Here is an 18,629-nt window from a genome sequence, read left to right as displayed (position 1 = left end):
CTTAACCAACTGACCCACCCTGGCTCCCCTGGGTCTGCTTTAACCAAGCAGCCTAGTTTGAACCCACTTAAAATCCATTTAGGTTCTTGGTTTAGCCTCTCTGTTAATACCTGAAAGACCTCACCTACTAATTAGGTCCCATGATAGCATGTTTCCACTAGAGGCTCCCAAGAAGGAACTGGCCTGGGATTCAATCAACAAACATGCAGAGAACAATGATTATGTGGAGGCATTTGCTAAGTGCAAGGCCTAGAAAAAACAGGCACAGCTTTTGTTCCAGAGCTGCAGAGACTAATGAAGGAGACAGTCAGGTAATCTTAGTTACATTATATTCATTCACTCATTCAACAAATATTTATCAAGGGCCCATTAGATGCCAGGCATTCTGCCAGGCACTGAGAGACCATGGTAAGCAAGACAGATTGGTTTGTACTATTGTGGAGCTGACAGTCCAGTCATAAAGGGAGACATTAATTAAATAATCACAAGAATGAATGTGTAATTAAAAAATGAAGTAAGAGCTCTGAGGAAATGTTAAACGGTCCTTTGAGACCTGGAGGAACCTGACCCAGTTAAGGAAAGTCAGGAAAGTCTTCCTTGCGGAATTGGCAACTGAACTAAGGCTTGAACAAAACGTAGGAGTTAACCAGGCAAGGAGGGTAGAGGGAAAGAAAGAAAGAGCGCTCTAGAGAGAGGGAGCAGTATAGGCAAAGATCATAGGGCAAAAAGGGACACAATGATTTCAAGCAAATGGAAGGCCAGTTTGGGTAGAGAACATGGTGGAAAAGGAGGCAGGGGAGGAAGCCAGGGCTAGTCCTCAGAGCCCTGCAGGTAGAATTTTTTTTTTTTCAAGTAAATGTTAACTTTTATTTATTTTATTTTGTTTGTAATTGAAATGTAATTGACACACAATATTATGTTAGTTTCAAGTGTACAACATAGTGACTCAACATTATATACATTACAAAGAGATACAGATAAGGCCTTAGTCTTTATTCTGAGAGCAATGGGAAACCAGTGAAAGATATAGGTGGGAAACATACGCGGGAATTATACCCAGTGCTTCCATAGGGTAAAAGAAATGTTGCTGTGGGAGCATTAGGAAATCAACTCAAACATAAACTGGTATGTGTGGTGTGGCAGAAGAAAAGGGAGGTTAGGGCTGGGGGATGTATCCAAATCAACATTCTGAAAGAGAAATATCTGAGATGAATTTTTGAAGGGTGAGTATGACCTAGTCAGGCCATGGTAGAAGGTGGAGGGAGTAAGGGAGAGAGAACGCTGGTCGGTGAATGTGGAATGTGAGAGTGTGTGTGTGTTGGGGGGGGGGGCGGGGCGGGGGAGCTACAAGAAGAACAGGCCAATAAGAGATAAGGCAACAGAGTTAGGCAGGGACCTGATGATGAATGCCTCACAGGTCACGGTAGAGTCTGGGTTTTATCCTGATGGCAGCAGAGAACCCAGTGACGCAAAGATCTTCAGCAGGAGAATGATGATTAGACTCATGCCTTGGAAAGGACATTAGTAGTGGAATCAAAAGTGGGTTGGAAGGTTGCAGAGGTGAAGAAGACAGACGCCGTTTGCCTGCCTTAGCAGCCCAGGTGAGACAAGGTGTTCCATCTGTGGTGAGCAGCCATAGTGAGGATGGAGAATAGAGGATGAGTTTAAGAGACATTAAAAAGGTACAGTTGAAAGGGTTTTGTCACTAATGGGACGCATAGGAGTGATTTCTACCCTCCCCACAGAATAGTCTGAACAAAATGGATTCTTCTACTTGTGTTGAGTCTTGCTTTATGACCTGGTACACCGTCGGTTTACAAAAATGTTCTATGCATCCTTGAGAAGAATAGTGTTCACTAACTGTTGGATGCAGGGTTCCCTGATATGTTCACTCAATTAAACTTGTTAATTGTGCATTTCGATCTGCAACTTTATTAATATTTTTGTCTGTTTGCTTTATCATTTATGACAGAAAGGTATTAAAATCTCACCATGGTGGATTTGCCAAGTTCTTTATATTTTTGTTAATTTTTGTTTCATATAGTTTGAGGCTATGAGGCTATGTCATTAACTATACACAAGTTTAAAGTTGTTATATCTTTCTGTTTAATTATTCTACTTATCATTATGCAGTGATCCCTCTTATTCTTGATCACTCTTTTTGCCTTAGACCTAGTTTCTATGATATTAATACAGCCATACCAACTTTTAATTTTTGTTAAGATTGGTCTGGTATCTATTTTTCATCCTTTTGATTTTAACCTTTCTGCCCTTACATTTTAAACATGTCTTTTATAATCAGAGTATAGGTGAAATTTTTTTAAATCCAGTAGCAAGGTGCCTGGCAGCTCAGTTGGTTAAAGCGTCTGACTCTTGATTTTGGCTCAGGTCATGATCTCATGGTTTGTGAGACCAAGCCCCACATCAGGCTCTGCACTGACAGCATGGAGCCTGCTTAGCATTCTCTCTCTCCCTCTCTCTCTCTGTTCCTCCCCAGCTGGTGCTTGCTCTCTCTCTCTCTCTCTCTCTTTCTCAAAATAAGTAAATAAACATAAAAAAATCCAGTAGCTAGTAAATTTAGTCCACTTACATTTATTGTGAATATAAATATATTTGGATTTCTTTCTGCCACCTAATTTTGAGTACTATTTTTGATTTTCTATTCTTTTTCTAGATTATTTTGGATAAGTACAGATTTTTTTCACCTCATTTCCCCTATTCTTACCAGTTGCTGGTTGGAATCACTGCATTCTATTTCTTTTCTTTTAGTGGTCAATCTTTTTTTTTTATTAAAAAAATTTTGGGGCGCCTGGATGGCGCAGTCGGTTAAGCGTCCGACTTCAGCCAGGTCACGATCTCACGGTCTGTGAGTTCAAGCCCCGCGTCAGGCTCTGGGCTGATGGCTCAGAGCCTGGAGCCTGTTTCCGATTCTGTGTCTCCCTCTCTCTCTGCCCCTCCCCTGTTCATGCTCTGTCTCTCTCTGTCCCAAAAATAAATAAACGTTGAAAAAAAAATTTTTTTTTTAATTTTAATGGCTATTATTTATTTTTGAGAGAGAGAGAGAACAAAGAGAGAAACAGGGGAGGGGCAAAGAGATAGTGAGCAACATAGAATCCAAAGCAGTCTCCAGGCTCTGAGCTGTCAGCACAGAGCCCCACACAGTGTTTGAACTCACAGACCACGAGATCATGACCTGAGCCGGAGTCAGATGCCTAACCAACTGAGCTACCCAGGTGCCTGTAATTTTTTAAAAGTTTATTTATTTATTTTGATAGGGAGAGAAAGAGAGTGAGAGAGAGAGAGAGGGAGAGAGCATGAGTGGGGGAGGGCTGGAGAGAGAGGGAGAGAGAGAGAATACCAAGCAGACTCCATGCTGTCAGCACAGAGCCCAACGTGGGTGGGGCTCAAACTCATGAACCGTGAGATCATGACCTAAGCTAAGATCAAGAGTCAGATGCTAAACTGACAGAGCCACCCAGGTGCCCCTTTTTAGTGGTTACTCTTAACATTTAACATGCATATGTGACTCAATAAAATGTAAGGTTAATTAACATCTCTAAGAGTTAATGCTTCTGGGTGATGCCACTGATGGAGACAGGGAGCAAGGACTTAGAGCCTATTTGGAACCAAAAGTGAGACCTATTTTACATATGCTTGGTCAGAGGACACTTATCCAATCATCATCTTGACAGATGTCTATACATCTACCTTTGGTAGCATTACACATTTGGTAGAATATTTGTAAAATATTCCCTTTCATGGGTATTCTGCATTATTTAAGCAGTGACAGGGGTTAAAATTTAAAAAAAACCCTGGGCGCCTGGGTGGCTCAGTCAGTTAAGGGGCCGACTGCATGTCATGATCTCACCGTCTGTGGGTTCGACCCCACGTCATGCTCTGTGCTGACAGCTCAGAGCCTGGAGCCTGTTTCAGATTCTGTGTCTCCCTCTCTACCTGCTCTTCCCCACAACTGCCTTTCCTGGATCCTTAGAACCCTAAATTTTTTCTGTTAGCTTAGTTTCCAGGGCCAAACTGAACACACGTCTCCTAAATCGGGGACTTGATAAGTGTCCTTTCAACAACTCTTGATGAGCTGAGAACTGAGTCTGAAATGGCCTGGATTCTCTCTTACATAACCATAGCTTACCTTTACCTCCTTCATCCCCTCTGCTATGTTTGTGGCTTAAATGATGGAGGAAAGAGCTTAAACAATTTCTCTCAAATATGAGAGAGAATGAAAACTTCTATTTTCATTCCAATTGAAAAATTATTTTAAACGAAGCATTCAGTGGCAGCTGACCTAGACCACACCAGGCTTCAACCAGTTCAACATAACCAGTGATTCACATCTCTTATAGGTCACATCACATTTTTCTAAGTGCTGTTATGAATACTGTGAAAGATTATTAACCCTTCAGACACGTGTCAGTTTAGGTTCTCTTTGAGTGGTTACAGATGACAAAATATGCCAGCCTTACCACGGATGTTCTAATACGCTTCGTGTTGCCCTTACTTTGGTGTCACTGATAAGTCAAGAGAATCTTCCGGCTTTTCCCCTAAATCTCACTGGTGCCCCAAATCTCAAAGGGCTGGGCTTAGCACACAGCGATGACAAGAAGTCCACTGGGCTTGATTTTTTCCATGTCCCAACAAATATACACAGATATACCCCTGACAGCCAACAAAAAAAGAATAATAACAAGAAGCAGAATTTATAAATTTCCATTAGGCTTAATGCCTGATTTCATGTAGTTAATGGACTCATTTATTAGAGCAATTTGTGAAAACCCCCAAGGGCCCACGAAGGCTGTTGCTTAATCATGTCATAGATTTCTTTTATCCCTATCTTCTAACAAATCCTGAAGAGGCAAGGAAATGAGGACTAACGACTGCCTCAAATGTAGGTAAACTGTAAACAGAGCCAATAAATAAATAAATAAATAAATAAATAAATAAATAAATAAATAAGGCCTTTTTGTGCCTCTGGGGTTTCCTTCAGCAACAAAAAGGGATTTTACTTTTTGTATGTTTCAGCTGATTCAAAGATGCCACTGCCATAGACTATCAGCTTCAGGTTGACTCAAAGCTTATTTTCAGGAGTTAACACGTCCCCCCTTCAGGTTTCCAGATATGGATGTGAACTGCAGAGTCATGGGAGCAATCTGAAATTAGTACAGCCACCCCCACTACTGTCCCTCTTACTGGTGGTGGAGGTCGGCGGGGAGCGGGCAAAGAGCAGAATCGTGGCTTTATAACAGCAGATGGCACTGTGATGGAAAGGAAGGGACACCTGAGGGCCTGCTGGTCTCTGGCCGAGGTTGCTAACCTGGGGAGAGCTCCACAGCGGTGAAGTCTACGCTGCATGGCTGATACACACATGAGCACGTGAGCGTGGGACAATCCCTGGCCACGGCTGCTGCCTCTACCCACAGGGGCCTTCTGCTGTATCTGTTCCCGTTCATCCCAAAGGGCTGGAAGCACGAATGCAAATGGATACAGCCAAATCTGTACCCAACACTTAGACGACAACTTAACGGAGACTCCCCGCCGGCGCTGGATCTAGAAGGGAAGCCATCCTTCACTTGCACCTGATGCACAGTCAGGGGCCCATGGAGACCTCCACTTGAGGAAACCCAGGGACAACAAGAAACCAAAGTCCATCCCCCCAAGACTGACAACATGAATGGCTATTTGTACAGTTAAACGGCAAATATATATCCACCAATATATAATTATTTTCTCCTGTACCAAATTAAGTAGACAACTTAGCAAGTGCTTGGGGGGAGAAAAGGAACAAAAAATCTTTTTTATCTCTTGGCTGTACTTGAAGGAACGGGGAACTGATCACGGTTGCATGTCAATGGAGAGGTGACGGGTGAGGATGTCAAAGCTGGAAAGAGCTAAAGAACTTTATATCAAAAGGGGATCCAGAAGCGAGTGGAATGAGAGGGAGCTTGAGAAGCTGGGTGAAGAAGGGCTGAGCAGAAAAAGACAGAGACGAGAGAGAGAGAGAGAGAGAGAGAGAGAGAGAGAGAGAGAGGCCCAGAGATGTAGAGGCTTGTGGATGAATAAGAAGGGTTTGGAAGAGAGAATGTGGGTTTGGGAAGCAAAAGCAAGGTGCCACAGGAGATAAAGTCTGTGGATGTAAGTAACATTTTCAATCTGTTACTGTATTATCTGAAATGAGCTGGACAGAGTTTCGCCACATGTGAAGAGGATATTTGAGATGGCTTGACTTTAAACATAGTTTATATAGTGTATGCAAAATTCCCTTTGGGGGTACTCAGAGGGACGGCAAACCATGGCTGGAAGTGGGGACAGTAATGAGCTCACGTGAGTACAGACTGGAAGACACGTACCACAGATGTTAAAATGCCTGGAGCAAAAGAAACAATGAGATGCTTCCAGCATGAACCCCAATTCCAAAGTCACCAGGACAAATTACTCAAATTGTTGTCTCAGTTTATGATGGAATTGCCTTCCACATGAGCAACTCTATGAGGTTGCTCTGGGGATGGATGGATGGATGGATGGATGGTTACTTCAGGGGATGCGGGAGGCTGGCAGGCCTTCCGCGAAGTTCACAGTGTTCCCTGGTGATGTAGGGTCTCCTGGGAAATGAGGAGATGCCTGGAGTCCCACTGTAAGGTTGACAGGGACAAAAGTGGAGGGTGTTGGTGGTGATGGCCAATATCTGGACCACAAACGAATAACGTAATGAATAATGAACTCATGGGGGCAGATGTATGTGCCAGACTGTGGGTAAAAATCCCACTTCTGGCAATGACACTGCAATATCAGTGAAGTCACTTCACCTTTTCCTGGTGTGAAGGGCAAGTGATGGTTTTGTTTCAACACACCCCTTTTGAGGCTCAGCTCCCACCACCCAGTAGCTGTTGACCTTGGACGGGCCATCGAATGTCTATAAGCTCTGGTGTCATTTTACAAAAAAATGGGGATAATGAGTGTCTGTCTCAAAGAGTAATAATGAAGGTTATAGGAGTTACCTTATAGCCCGGATTACAAGTTAATGTTAATGATGATGATCACTACCATTATGAGGCCACTCAATAATCAGTGTGTGCAATCAGGACCTACTCACACTTGTAAGGAAGTTCCCGCACTAGTTCCCCGGCTCTTTTTCGCCTCTTCCTTGTGTGTCCTTGGAATCACCAGCACTTTGTTCTCCTAAATGGTGGGACAAGTAGATGTTTTAAAATTCTGTTTATTAGTCTGGCTTTAAAAAAATCTTCTTAATTTATTTTTGAGAGCAGGAGAGACAGAGCGTGAGCAGGGAAGGGGCAGAGAGAGAGAGGGAGACACAGAATCCAGACCAGGCTCCAGGCTCTGAACTGTCAGCACAGAGCCTAACGTGGGGCTTGAACCCACGAACCATGAGATCATGACCTGAGCAGAAGTCAGAGGCTTAACTGAGTGAGCCACCCAGGCGCCCCTATTAGTTTGGCCTTTTAAAACTTAGATTCAGGGGCGCCTGGGTGGCGCAGTCGGTTAAGCGTCTGACTTCAGCCAGGTCACGATCTCGCGGTCCGTGAGTTCGAGCCCCGCGTCAGGCTCTGGGCTGATGGCTCGGAGCCTGGAGCCTGTTTTCGATGCTGTGTCTCCCTCTCTCTCTGCCCCTCCCCCGTTCATGCTCTGTCTCTCTCTGTCCCAAAAATAAATAAAAAACGTTGAAAAAAAAATTTTTTTAATAAATAAATAAATAAAACTTAGATTCATGTCACTGGGTGTTTTAACATTGATACTATAAGTCTCTCTATAGTGGGTGTATACAATCTTAGAGGATTATAATGTGCAATATGATGGTTTCTGTGTCACACTAAGGATGTCTCATTAGCAAATACTTAAAATGAAGCTGGCTTTTGTACAAGGGCCAGACCTACCGTCTCTATGTGACATGAGAATGTATGGAAAGCCGAGGAAGCAGGCAATCACTGGCAGAACCTCCAAAAGATCTGTCTCATAAAGTTTCCTTTGGGACAGTGTCTGCCCTTCAAAATCCCGCATAACACCCCCAAGTGTTTGCTCCCTGGTTCTGGTTCTGTTCCCACCAGCAAATCCAGAATTTGCCGTTACAGGTGAACCCTTGGCCGTCTCTATGGCGGGCGGTCTGAGGGCCCTTCCGTACCTTTTCCTACAGGTCCCAAACAGTCGGGCTATCTGAGCTATCTGCGAACACGGGGCAGGCAGTCCCCAGCCCACACAGCGGGAGGAGAAGAGCAAAACCTCAGTGCTGGCCTCTCGGCTTTCGTGGGTTTCAGCCAGAACCCAGGTGTTATTTTAGTACAACTTCAGTGTTTAATTTGAGGATGTGTGTGGATCAGGAGGGACCAAAACATTATTTTTTTTTTTTCCCTTGGCCAAATGATTAAATTTGAAGTTCTAAAAAATGCACGGCTTTGTCCAAAGCCGTGGCCAATTGGGAAGTAAGAAATGTCCTGAAAATCCCTCCCATGCCAGAGACCTTTCTTCCTTAACCACTGCCCACCGCACAGACCCGTTTGCTGTGGGCATCGCCTGGGCAGTTTGTGGTTTACTAACCGAGCAGGGGCCCTGTGCCCGAGGCTCTCCTTCCCGTCTCGAAAGGGGACGCAGCACCTTGGCTGGTGGGACACTCTATAGGGTTGTCTAATTTTTTACAGCCTTGAAAGCACACCCTAAGCAGCAGCCGCTGAGCCATGGCTGAAGGGGAAATCACAACCTTCACGGCCCTGACGGAGAAGTTCAATCTGCCTCCAGGGAATTACAAGAAACCCAAACTCCTCTACTGTAGCAACGGGGGCCACTTCCTGAGGATCCTTCCAGATGGCACAGTGGATGGGACGAGGGACAGGAGCGACCAGCACAGTAAGCACCCATTTCTCTTGTAGCCCCAGACCTTCCTGGTGTCTTTCTTAGTCAAGGACGCGAGAAGGGAGGATCTCTGGGAACGGGTACCCTTTTCTCCAAGGTTCTGTTCAGGCAGGGTGACATAAATGTGCACAGGGCCTAGGTGTGGAAAATAAGGAGCTGTGAGAGCTACAGCCTACCTAAAGGGGTCCTATTTCAAGACTGTAAAAGGATGGCCTGTTGACCTCACACAACTGCTTTGAGATCAGATGTAGCTGCCAGGGTTCGGCTCTTCGGGGTTTCTGTAATTTAGTGAAGAAAGGCCTGGCCCCCAAGGCCGGGTAGGACCCTGCCTGCTCTACGACAGGAAGGGCCACCTGGGGCGGGGGCAGTCAACCCCACACACAGACGCGGGCTCAGTTTCATGGGAACGGACTCTCCAGGTTATGTTTCCACTGAGCTTGATTTGTGAGATCCTAGTTCATAATCACAGTCTTGCACATCATAAATTATGCAGCTTTCGCTCTGCAGATCATGCAGATGTGGTTGTGGTAACCGGGAGAGGTAAAGTCATTCTCCAGACCTTAGAGAAACTGGAGAGCGGGAACAGCTGAAGCCAAATGCCGAGCATCTCTTCTGGGCTTTCCTGCCAGCTTAGCTCTCGGATGGTGCTGGTAAATGGAGGTATGACTTTAGAGAAAAGAGTCTTCCTGACTACCCAAGGATAAAAATCTTTCCCTTCTGCTTTAGTACTTCTTGCGGTGAGTGGTGTGCTTGTTTGGTATTAGGTGCCTGCGTCCTGCTGTGATGTTAGCAGGGATTCCCTGAGCACCCCTGAAGCATTAGCTGCTGTAGAGACGCCAAAAGCCAGACCTAGTTCCTGCGTAGAGGGTCAGCGATCTAACGGGTAAAACACCCTGTGAATCACGGGAAGAAAGGCGTAGAGGAAACCAGGAGGTACATAATCACAGCCCAGGTAGAAAGTAAGGTTCTGCAGAACTAGCTTTAAAACAGAATGCAAAATACTGGCTTTGATGTGATGGTTTATATACCAGAGAGTCTTCATGATTCATGTAATATGTGCCAAAGGCTGCAGGCCGTAAGCACAGATGACCACCTCATGTGGTGCTCATGCTACTCTCAGATGCAAAGGTCACGGGGTTGGAAGCCAGCACGTATGGACCAGAAGGCATTGTCTCTTCCTTCCCAACCACCAGGCAGACCCTTGAGATAAAGAGCAAGAAAACTGATGTTGAGGCCTGCACCCGCAGGATTAGACTTTTGAGGAGTTTTGTTTTGGTGGTTTGTCGTCAAATAGGCCTAGTGAATGCCTTATATTTGATGAAAACGAGGCACCAGAGCGAGTCAAAAAAGACTCTACTTAGTATGTCAAACGTATATATAAGCAACATTTACTGCAAACAAATGGACTTAGACTGTAGTCCACTGTGTGAGGCAAGCTATAGAATTCATGTGATCTGCCCCACACAGCACAGGGAAAGAAGCTTTAATTCCTCTGGGGTTGTTTTTTTTTGTTTGTTTTGTTTTTTAAATTTATTTATTTATTTTGAGAGAGAGGGAGAGAAAGCACGCTCAAGTTGGGGAGGGGCAGAGAGAGAGAACCCCAAGCAGGCTCTGCACCATCTGCGTGGAGCCCAACGTGGGGCTCGAACCCACGCACCATGAGATCATGACCTGAGCAGAAATCAAGAGTCGGACACTTAACCTACTGAGCCATCCAGGCGCCTCATAATTCCTCTGGGGTTTTAAATGTTTCTGATAAATCTTACCCGTTTTCTGAACCAATGGGGATGCTCTCTGGTGCTCAGAATCCCAAGGGAAAGACAACCATGATGATGTATTCCTCAGGGTTAGGCTGGCTTTTCTGGGAAATCTTGAAATCTGAGAAAACAAGATGCAACAATTAGGACTTATTCCAAGTACTGGAATTTTAGTACAAATGGCATGCGACTTCACTGTTGTCATCTATCATTAGCATTATGGATTGCATTCTGGGCATGTAACATGGGGACAACTTCTGAATGTGCTCTGAGTTCGGCCCCCTGACCTACAATGTCAGGAACCCTTGGAATGTAGCACAAGAAAATGGGAGGCATGTGTGAGGAGGGCGACTTCCAGGCAATGCTGGGTCGACTCTTTGCCAAGTGAACTTGGGCTAGTTACGTAAGCTTTCTGGCCTCCCTTTTCTCACTTGTAAAATAAGAATAATATTACTTGCCTCCCAGGTTCCTTGGGAGGATGAAATGAGATAATCTAAGGAAAGTGGCTGGCACAGTGCGTGGCTCAGGGTAACAGCACACGGCGGTCACTATTGCTGCTGTTGTCATCACCGTCACTGGGACTTCCAGATGCTCAACCCACAGCATGTGGAAATACAGTATAACATTTCAGGACCTTCCTTTCATCACTTCTATAACATTGTCTCCCAGGAAGGCCAATGGTCTAGATTCCGGTTTTGATTCAAGGTCTCTCTGGCAAAATGCAGAGTTGTATTGGCCTATTTATTTACTCTAGAACTAAGAACAAGCACTAAGAAGGACAGAAATCAGAGTATGTGGGGTGAGTAAGCAGAAATCCATCCCTGTACCTGTCAATGCCTGGAGAATGGGATAATCCACATAACTCTCTGAAGAGACTTAGGGGGGCCTAGATTTAGAGTCAGAAAGCGCGGATTCATATTCCCACGCTGTCAGTTGCAGTACTAAACAATGACCATTCTCTCCAGTTTGCATAAAATGCTCTGCAAAATAAATGTCAAGTCCCTCAACCCAAGGACCCTTCCAACCATCCTCTCCCGTCTAGAAATTTAGATGTCTCCAGGGTTCCCAACTGTGTAATCTTGGGGAAAATATTGAGACTCAGCTTCCTCACCCATGGAATGGGAATAAAATCACTTGTGTGCCTGACAAGGCTGAAAAGTCCTACAGGCAAGAGGACTCCCTGGTGTGGATATACCCACTGGGTGTGGTTCTGTCGCCCTCTACTGCCCAGTGGCGGTACTGACACTGTCCATCTTCATGCCAAGGGTTATTCTGAATCAATCTGATCTGGACAGGCAGGGCTGGACAGAGTGGGATGACCCTGGCTAAACGATTAGCACAGATACTCCCTCCCATTAGTTTGAACATGACTAGACATTGTGGTCACAGGTATAGAGCTATACTCTAAGACTTCCATTGGAAAGAATATTTCTAAAAGCCAATCAAATATTGAAACAAATCTACATAAATCATACAAAATAGAACCATATGCCTTCCAGCTCTACAAGGTAAAAAATAACCCTTTTCATAGCTTCTCTTTGTCCCCATTCAGCGGATCTGCCCTGGGAAAAATTGGGATATTTTCAAAACTTTTCTTCTTCCTACCTCCAGGAGAGTAAATTTCCAAGTACCTGACACAAACCCTTTCTTGGAGTGGTATAAACCTACAAAGGATGCTTGTGCACAGGCCAGTGTAATGTAGCTCTGAGTAAACTGTCCCCACTGGTGGGAATCTCTGGCCCATAGAGAAGATGATTTTGGTTTATCCCATTACAACTCCTCAAATCGTGGTCGTAGGCAATCATCACTATAGGCTGTGAACATCTGTTACACTGCCATTCTAGGAAAGCCAGGCACAGAATAAAAGCTGCAGACCATGAGACAAGGGAAGGGACATTAAATTGCAGGAAGATCCATGGGGACTCCCTGCGATTTTCTTTGGAAGATGAGTAGAGTGGTGTCACCATGAGAGGGAGGATCCTGGAGGGAACAGGCACAGAGAAGGATGACCGGTTCCATTTCAGACACAGGACATTTGAGGAGTGCCTTGTACCATGCGTATCTCCTTGTAGTTATAATTCCACATTTGTTTGTGTGATTATTGAATGGTTTTCTCCCCAACTGAGCTCCCTGAAGATGGGACTTTGTCTCTTACAGCTCAACACTGCAATTTTCCATCTAGTATGTTGAATGGCATTTGGTATAGTGCCCAATAAATATTAATTTGAGGAGTGAATGCATTGTATTGGTGGCAGATAAATTCAAATTCAACAATATATTCAGTAAATATCTATTGAGCTCGTGATATATGCCAGGCATTGTGTTAGATTCTTTTTTTTAATTTTTTTTCACATTTATTTATTTTTGACAGACAGAGAGAGACAGAGCACGAATGGGGGAGGAGCAGAGAGGGAGACACAGAATCCCAAGCAGGCCTCAGGCTCTGAGCTGTCAGCACAGAATCCAACACGGGGCTCAGACTCACAGACCGTGAGATCATGACCTGAGCCAAGTTGGACCCTTAACCAACTGAGCCACCCAGGGCCCCGCATTATGTTAGATTCGTTCATTGCCACTTAACCCACAAGGTTATGAATTGTCATCACTCTGCAAACACTGAGTTAACAGGACCTGTGACCAACTAGTAACTGGGAAGGGTTGTCACAGATCCATAGCTTCTTCTTCCAAGACTAAGTCTCTTTCCACATACCACTACCACCATTGACATCAATACTGTGATGGTGGTTTTGCCCCACAAACTGATCAAATAAACATACTGGATTTGCAAAGCCTGTCGTGTGGGTCAGATAGGTGTAGATGTAGGTCCCTGTCTACTAGTTCCTTGTCACCGTGGGGAAGTTACTTCCCCACATGCCTCAGTTTCTTCATTTTTTTTAAAATTTTTTTGTTAATGTTTATTTATTTTTGAGACAGAGAGAGACAGAGCATGAACGGGGGAGGGGCAGAGAGAGAGGGAGACACAGAATCGGAAGCAGGCTCCAGGCTCTGAGCCATCAGCCCAGAGCCCAACGCGGGGCTCGAACTCACAGACCACGAGATCGTGACCTGAGCTGAAGTCGGACGCTTAACCGACTGAGCCACCCAGGCGCCCCAATTTCTTCATTTTAAAAACAAGGATGACAATAGTTCCCATGTCACAGGAAGGTAGGAAGCTCAAAAATGTTATACACACTGCCAGGCACACAGTAGGTGCTCAAAAAATGTTATTTATCACCCTTATCATCCCTAGGCCTATTTGACCCTCCTCCTGGCTTACTTGACCCCTAGGCTTACTTGACCTTCCTCCTTACTTGACCTTACCTTTCTTCATCTCTGTGTCACTGGGACTATCTAGGTTTGGAACTCTCAAGGGCTGGCATGTAGGAAAAATGTGCCCAGCGCCTGGCCCAGCAAGGCCTGCCCTGTCTAACTTCTCTGGCCGAGTGTGCTGTCTTGGGCAAAGCAAGGAGGGGCTCCATGTTTGATTCTGCTCTTTCTGCTGGAGTCTCCTCTCAGGCGAAGGGGGACATGACTTGTTCCCCGATGGGATGAATATCTACACCAGTAACTGGAGAAGAACAATAAGCTCACGAGCATCCCCAATCTGCTGCCTTCTGTGGCCAACGCCCCCTGGCCTCCCCAAGCACACAGGAGGGCTGTGTGAGGAGCAGGATTACTGGCAGTGCTCACCACACAAATGGAAATGTTCCTGAGCAAAGTGTGTGCCAATCAAATATTTATAAATCAAACCACATCCTAAAGGCACTAAGGGAGTTCACCGGTCAAAGGAATCCTACTTTGCAGCCCTTTAGAAAGGGCAGACTCCTCTAGGGTGCAATCCCTCCTGCCTCCTTGTACTGGGGCAGTACAGACTTCCGGTTTCTAGTTTACTATGACTCGGCACCTGATGGTAAAGGCACTTTGTTCCCCACTAGCTGGGGCTGAAAGTCAAGACGGCTTTCGAATCACCAAGGTGGGCAGAGCTGGGCCCTGGTGCCAAAGCCAGAGAGCAGGGCAGGTCTTTGGGCAGAAAAACTCCCCTCTGTGGGGTATTCCCATCTTGGTGGGATGTGATGCCAGAGGGATCCCTGCCCCTCTCTTCCCACTCACTCCTTATCTGGTTATACAGAAGAGAGTTTTCTGGATAACCATTTTTTTTTTTTTAAATATCACACAGTCCATGGACTAGATCAAAATTTTCCAGGCACCTTTTTTTCAGTCCCAAAGCAGAAGCAGACACCTTTACACATTCTAAGAAAAGTCTTTTTCATATATATATATATATATATATATATATATATATATATTCCAGACCACTGGAATTTTTTTTTCCACAAGCTCAATTTCTTTTTCTTCTCCATCTCTCTCTAATGCTTTAGGGAGCCCAGCTTGTGGCTACATTTTAATTATAAATGCCATTGACATAAAACAACCTCACCGAGTTCTGAATGAGGCTGACCTCACTTTGGGTAAACACAGCAAAGGACGGGAAGTCTCCAACCCAGAATAAACCAGGCACGTAATCTCTTTTGGCCTCTCTTTGGAGAGCAGAGGTGGAAAGCAGGCTTAAAGGCCACAGACATGCTACCAAAGCAGAAAGGACCTCCCTCTGCACTCATTTGTCCCCCAAACACACCAGCTGTAATCTTATCTTTAAAAATTCCTAGGAAGACATTTGCTGGGATTAGCACTGGGTGTTATACGGAGGGGATAAATCACTGGATTCTACTCCTAAAATCATTATTGCACTATACACTAACTTGGATGTCATTTTAAAATTAATTAATTGAAAACTAAAATAAAAATAAAACTTCCTAGGGCAGGACAGGAAGATGCCAGGACGGCTTGGGGCTTGGAACCATGGTGCAGTGCCCCAAAGCTCCCTGATCTTGGCAGTGGCAGTCTCCTAATACCTCTTCCGTCTTTCTCTTCTTGGAAAGTAAGAATCATGTGGATCTAATGTAAATAAACTAATGCTAAGAGCTAATGGAAGGCACTGGGGAGAAGAGAAAACCAGAGATATAGCTCTGCAGAAAAAAAGGTAGACTGCCTAGTTGAGGGCTAGCATATCCACCCAAAAGCTCTGGGTTCATCTTTACATAGGCTCCCAGTAAAGATCCGTGAAGGGGTCGAAACTATAAACACAGGGCAGGGAGGAGCATGATCCACGAAGATGGAAATGACATTTAAGTATTAAAAAACATTTTTTTTAATGTTTATTCATTTCCTGAGAGAGAGAAAGAGGGAGAGAGTATGAGTGGGGGAGGAGCAGAGAGAGAGGGAGACACAGAATCTGAAGCACTCTCCAGGCTCTGAGCTGTGAGCACAGATTCGGACACGGGGCTCGAATTCATGAACCACGAGATCATGACCAGAGCCAAAGTCAGATGCCTAACCAACTGAGCCACCCAGGCTCCCCTGACATCTATTTTTGATAAACAGGCCATTCCCAAACCAGCACTCCCTAATGCATTCCTAGTAAAGAAGACATGATGGTCACAAATCCACCAAGCTAACATTTACGACCTTCTTTTAGGACATTTTTTACAATGCTTTATAAATGTGAATTTCTCTAAGAAACATATTTCTAGAGTATGTTTCAAAAAATTGCTGGTGAGCGGGGGCAGATAAGAGGCGGGCTGGGGATAGAGAAGGCAAGAGCCCCAGGCAGGGGCAGGGCCTCTGTGCTTGTGCGGGCCCTGGGGGCTGTGTGAACTGGTGGCCGTAACAAAGAAATTTAAAAATAAATAAATAAAATAAAATAACAAATTAAAAAAAAATTTTTTTAATGTTTATTTATTTTTGAAAGACAGAGCATGAGTGGGGGAGTGGCAGAGAGAGAGAGAAAGATACAGAATCCTAAGAGGCTTCAGGCTCTGAGCTGTCAGCACAGAGCCGACGCGGGGCTCGACCTCACAAACCGCGAGATCATGACCCGAGCCGAAGTCGGACGCTCAACGGACTGAGCCACCCAGGCGCCCCCCAAAATTTTTTTAATTAAGAACTGTTTCCATTTCTTCTGCTAGTGCAGAAGTTCCTATTCCCATTTCGGAAGTATGGAACAATACATACTCTGTGGATGAAATGACTTGTCTTCATTTTTTGAAAAGTCCTTGCCCCTTCATCCTTGGGACGTGTGAGAGCCAGGGACCTTCCTGTTACAGACTACAAGTCCTAAATTCCCCGCATGGGATAAAGAAAAGTGTTCCTTCCCTTTTGCTCAGGTGTTAGTTAACCTGGTGCAATGTGGCAGAAAAGGAAACTGAGCAGAGAATGTGTGGCCCTAGAGGCCCCTCAGCCCTGTCCTGCCTTATCAGCTTTTCTGGCTCCCTGTCAACCGTCAAGGGAGTCACCTTCATGGATACCTACGTTCAGGTCTACATGGTGCTTGGGTCAAGCCTGAGCTGGGTCGTAAGGCACAGCAGGGGTCATCAGGGGCAAGAACTGGAATCATGGCCAGCTCTGAGTATTTGCCCATCAGTATTTGTGCTGAGCCTCATCCATCAACTACTGCTCCGGAAAGGAGTGAGCCACGATCAGCAGCAGCCCCATCACCCAAACTGAGCCAGGGTCACCCACTGGCTGTTCTTGCCTCAGAATTAGGTTTGTTGGGGCGCCTGGGTGACTCAGTTGGTTAAACATCCAACATGGGCTCAGGTCATGATCTCCCAGTTCATGAGTTCGAGCCCTGCATCAGGCTCTGGGCTAGCAGCTCAGAGCCTGAAGCCTGCTTCGGATTCTGTGTCTCCCTTTCTCTCTGTGCCTCTCCCCTTCTCATGCTCTGTCTCTCAAAGATGAATAAACATTAAACAAATTTTTTTCAAATTAAAAAAAAAAAAAAAGAATTGTGTTTGTAAGGAAATGAAGAGCTAGGACAAAGGGGAAGTTCCTCCCACCAGCAGTCCTCAGACTTGGCCCTTCTTCTCATCCTCCTCATGGCAGCAACTGGTATGAATTTGGTCTGAAGCCAATGCACACTTTCCTATCTTACTCCCTATATATTCATGAGCTATGCACATTGTTTTGTGTTTTTTACAGAATTTCTTCAAGGATTTACTAGAAATATGCTTTTGCAATGTGCTGTTTTCAGCACACATTACTTTCAGCTTTTTGCATCTACCCCATCCATAGGCATATCTGCTCTAACTAATAATACCTAATACCCATACATGAGAAAGAGTCTCTGTTGTAGTTGTTGCACTTGTGTTCGTTTTTAGCTCAAAAGCGAGTGCGGGGAGGGGTTCTGTGGTCTGACTTTATCATTTCAGGGTCTGAACCCCCGAGGCTCCTGCGGTAGGGTCGGTGTGTGGCACAGGGCACGGTCCCCAGCACGCAACGGACGGTCGGTGAACGCGTGTTGACTGAGAGCCTTTCCAGGCCCCTGGCCCTGCTCCGAGGGGGAGGAGCCTCCGCTTCAGCCGGGCTGTGGGGCCGGCCCCTCCCTACTTGAGAGCCCCCCTCTCTCACACGCCCCCTTCCCGCTCCCCTCCTCAGCAGCAGCTGCGGGAGACTGTAAGTTTAGAAAACTGGAATGAAGTCACCCTGGGGAGCTGGACGCCTCGTCGGTTACACGAGCGGCCCCGGCTGGGTGTTACTCCTTCCTGCCAGGCCTGCTCGCAGAGGATATATGTTTAGGAAACTTCGCCAGAAAGAAATCCAGTGAAAATGAGCTATGAAACTTGGACATCCTGGAGAAATAATATTTACAGAGGAAACTCTTGAGACGAACTCTCACCAGTGCAGCAACCCTGGTGTGGGGGCTCACGGCCGAGGACTGCGTCCCCGTGCCAAGCAGCCCTGGCTCGTGTTTACCTCCGTGAGGCCCTCACGCGGCCAAGATGGGAGTCCAAAGTCGACTCTACCTACCCCCACAGAAAGACAAATGCAGGCTATGTAAGCCGCAGAACACAAATGAACTAGGAAATGAAAAGCTTTTTGAAAATCCTCCTTGATGATACTGACATGTCAGTGTTTAGGTCCATCGTGTGTAACCCATGTACC

The 18,629-nt window shown here is 45.6% G+C and overlaps 1 protein-coding gene across 8 annotated transcripts in view; it reads left to right on the top strand.

The window, feature by feature from the left end:
• The window catches only part of FGF1 (fibroblast growth factor 1), a 106,039-nt gene that overhangs the window by 74,317 nt on the left and 13,093 nt on the right, over nt 1-18,629 (top strand). For 7 of the 8 annotated variants that reach the window (XM_011282709.4, XM_019833813.3, XM_011282701.4 and 4 more), the window contains one exon: nt 8,661-8,865. In XM_011282709.4, coding sequence (XP_011281011.1) covers nt 8,697-8,865 — 169 coding nt within the window. In that variant the 5' untranslated portion in view covers nt 8,661-8,696. Of the gene's footprint in view, nt 1-1,579; nt 1,602-8,660; nt 8,866-18,629 lie in introns of those variants that run through there. The other variant, XM_019833819.2, reaches the window with a different exon arrangement.

Source organism: Felis catus, chromosome A1 (assembly GCF_018350175.1).
Source record: "Felis catus isolate Fca126 chromosome A1, F.catus_Fca126_mat1.0, whole genome shotgun sequence".
NCBI classification, from domain to species: domain Eukaryota; kingdom Metazoa; phylum Chordata; class Mammalia; order Carnivora; family Felidae; genus Felis; species Felis catus.
Note: the sequence above shows the minus strand (reverse complement) of the source record. Positions and strands in the feature narration are given on the sequence as shown.